This window comes from Monoraphidium neglectum (assembly GCF_000611645.1).
Source record: "Monoraphidium neglectum strain SAG 48.87 unplaced genomic scaffold scaffold05291, whole genome shotgun sequence".
NCBI classification, from domain to species: Eukaryota; Viridiplantae; Chlorophyta; class Chlorophyceae; order Sphaeropleales; family Selenastraceae; genus Monoraphidium; species Monoraphidium neglectum.
Window position 1 is genome coordinate 7 of NW_014008339.1, and position 3357 is coordinate 3363.

Consider the following 3357-nt stretch of genomic DNA (forward strand, 5'->3'; position numbering starts at 1 on the left):
CGGGGCGAGGCGTATGAGCGGGGACTCCTTGGGGCCGTGGGCGAACAGAGGGCTGTGGCTACGTCCAGCCTGGCAGCAGCGCAGGGGAGCTGCGCTGGCTCGCGCTGTGCTGCGGCCCGCGTGCCGCGGCCGAGGGCTCGCTCGGGTGAGCGTGCACGTCACGCTGCAGGGCGCGACCTCCTGGTACATACGGTGCGGGGCGCGCTGCCCGGCACGCGCAAAGCGAAGAGCGGTTGCCTCACATGATGTAACCGGCGTATTTGCCGGTGCCGTCTGCGTTCCACATGAGGGAGGCGAAGTCGGGGCGCGGCGCCGCGTCGACGACCACGGTGTCATAGGCCTGGCCGCTGGCGTTGAGGGCGCCCTGCAGGAAGTCCACGTTTTGCCACCTGTGGGTGGCGGTATGGGTGTATGATTGTGTCAGTGTGTGTGTGTTGGGGGGGGGGCGAGGGAGGTGGAGTAGGTGTGGGAGGGGGTGCGTTGTGGCAGGGAGCGATGGGGAGCTGGCTGTCCATGTCTGCGGGGTGGGTGCGGCCGCCCCCAGTGGACCTGCCAACCAGCGGCCCAGGTCGACTCACGAGGTCGTCAAGCCCGAGTTGTCTGTGATGAGCAGGACTTTGCTGCCCGAGACGGCCGCACCATTCACACCGAGGTGCAGGCCAGCCAGCAGCACAGCAAGGCACACGAGCGCGGTCATCCTATCTGAATAGCTTCTACAACACGTGGTCATTGCCGTCGCCGACAAGTTTGGTGGTAGGAAAGTAGGCTAGATCTCGATGTGCTCTCGCTGTTCGGTATGCAACACGGCAGCCAGCTGGTTCAAGGCCTTCTATGTAAATAAGATAGCTGATGAAATACAAATCAATAAAACAAGAGCAGCGACCGCAAAGCGGATAGCGTCGCAATGCGGCTGCCACGACGCGACTCGGTCGTCGACCACCGGCTCGCGGGAGCCAACCAACGAAACTGCCCAGGCCGGTGCTCTCTGTCTGCAATATTGTGAAGTTTTGCATGATGATTTCTACCGAAGACTGATCAGAGGTGTGGCGATGGGCTCTCTCGTCACACTGCCGCCCCACCAGAGGCTGTCACCCCAGGTTGCAGCAGGAGTTTGGCCTCCTGCATGCCGGCATGGTGCGAGAAGAGTAACAAGTAGCTGTAAGATCAGATGACACGTGGGGGCCACAGCGCTGCCACCTATTCAAACAAGCCTGGGAGGTTGGGATGTACTGGTACTACCTAACCGTGCGTGTGCACGCACAAGAGAAGTGCAACCCACCTGGGGTGTCATGTAAAGGGACAGCAAGAGCGAGGGTAGGGCAGTTTAATCTGCCAAGTCAGAACGGACAGGGCAGTAAATCGGCTGCGGTGGTGGTGCCGCTCCGCCCCTCAACCACAAGCACCTGCTACCACAGCCGGTCACGACTAAGGGAGCTGGGACGCGCGTGCAGAAACCACACACACCCAACAGAACACTGAGTCATCATTGGTGGTGTGCCTCTCCACCTGCCTGGATCTTGCAAGAGCTGCTGCTGCTTTCATGCTTCGAGCTCAGTCAGCTGTTGCCGGAGGCACAGTCGCTGCTGGCCAGGCTGCTCCTGCATGTGTGGCTGCCCCGGCTCATCCCCCCGAAACTTGACACGTCACAGCACGCATGCAAAACTTCACCAACAAACGCTGCACTAGTTGTTACAGCGAGGCGGTCATGTCAGCAGCCCCCCGCGCGACCCCTGCACACGGTCTGTGTGCGCCGCTTCGCGTGCAGCCTGACGCGCCCGCAGCCGCCCGCCCCCGCTGCAGCCGCCGCTGCAGTAACGCCTGCGCGACCTGCGCTCGTGCTGCCGGCCCCGTCGAGCAGCAGCATGCTGAGAAGCTCCAGCTCGCCTTGGCTGAGGGGTGAGCCGCCGCTGCTGGCATCGCCGCAGCCGCCGGCGTCGCCCTGGGCGTCCGACATATCAACGTCCGCTTTGGCCCCGCAGCTGCAGTATCCGTCAGCGCATGTGTTGCCTGAACCGGCGCCGGCCCTGGCGCCAGCGCAGCCCGCGCTGCAGCCCCCCGGAAACGGCCCGGCCTCAGGTGCCCCACGGAGGTGCTGACCGCTGCCGCACGCGAGCGCGATGCCTGCTGAGGCATCCTCACTGGAGGTCGGCGCGGGGCACGTACGCTTGGGCCGCGCGGCATGCGCCGCGGCCGCGCTGGCGTTGGGTCCACAGCTGCTGCTGCAGGGGGGCGCCGCTAGCACCAACTCTCGCATGTTCATGCTCAGGAGCAGCTTGTCAACCTCATCAAAGACATGGTCAGATGTGTGACTCATATCATAAAGTTCCATACTCGAAGTAAACGTACGTACAGTGTATTAGGCACTGATGTTCGCGACAAGAAAAATACAGGACTGCGGGTACAGCGTCAAGCAAAAGACGCTGCCAGTTTTATTATTAAGCAGCAGCGCTCTCTGGGCACTGAAGCTTGGGCTGCGAGGCGGGTTGCCTTCAGTCATCGCAGCAGCTGCACTGCAAACCGCAACTGCCCGGAGCTGCCACCACAAGTCTGAAGTACAGGGCATGTTGCCTTACACAAAAAGGTCTTGCTGCTGCCTCACCCCCTACGCCCAGCAGAGATGCTTCGGCGTGGGCGTCCTCTGGCCCATCCTCGACCCCAGGGCAAGGACCCTGCCACGTGCTGCGTCGCACCCGTGCCCGTCACCGCAAAGCCCCGCACAGCACGGCCCCGGCTCATTCGCAAGATTGAATCGCAATGGGCTTAATTGATGGGAAGGTTACACGTGCCTGAGGACGCAAAAAAAATTGATGAACCAAAAGAGAGGAAAAAACCACTGATGAGGGATGGCAGGCGCGGAGCCGACGGAGGGTTGCAGTGGGAGACAGAGTGCGAGAGAGACCAGGGGGTTGCTGCTATCGTTGAGGCTGCGACGCGCACTCGCGCACACAGTGAATGCAATTACAGCGCAGGCCCCAAAAGGGCCGCAAAACAGAGGGGTGGGGGGGCACACACAAAGGCGGAGAGAGGGAGGCAGAGAGTGCGTGAGACAGAGAAACAGAGAGACAGCGTGCGCAGCAACAACAACAAAACGCTAGCTAACGCCCCCGCCTTTCCGCCGGCCGCACGCGTGCGCGCCCCCGCCGCCGCGGGCTGCGTCACCAGAAGGGGCACCACCCCACGTAGCTCTGCGCCAGGTTCTCGTGGCTGGTGGCCTGGCTGATGAGGCGCTGCACCTGGGCGGGGACGCCGTGGCTCTCCGTCGGCCCCGGCACCCCCTCCACGGCGTGGTCCCGCCCCATGAGCTTGTCGCTCATGCGCGTCATCACAGCCACGGCGCGCTCGTTCAGGACCTTGGGG

The 3357-nt window shown here is 62.9% G+C and overlaps 2 protein-coding genes across 2 annotated transcripts; both read right to left on the reverse strand.

Moving 5' to 3' along the window:
* Positions 1 to 238: 238 nt before the first annotated feature.
* MNEG_15399 (hypothetical protein) lies at positions 239 to 697 on the reverse strand (the record flags this gene model as incomplete). The annotated part of the gene is made up of 2 exons (XM_014036129.1): positions 239 to 389; positions 579 to 697. 2 exons carry the CDS (start codon positions 695 to 697, stop codon positions 239 to 241), a joined length of 270 nt encoding a protein of 89 aa, XP_013891583.1.
* A 1011-nt stretch (positions 698 to 1708) lies between these two features.
* Positions 1709 to 2138, reverse strand: MNEG_15400 (hypothetical protein; the record flags this gene model as incomplete). Its single annotated transcript, XM_014036130.1, has 1 exon — positions 1709 to 2138. A coding segment is annotated over one exon (430 nt), but the record flags the coding sequence as incomplete, so codon positions are not given.
* Positions 2139 to 3357: the final 1219 nt, after the last annotated feature.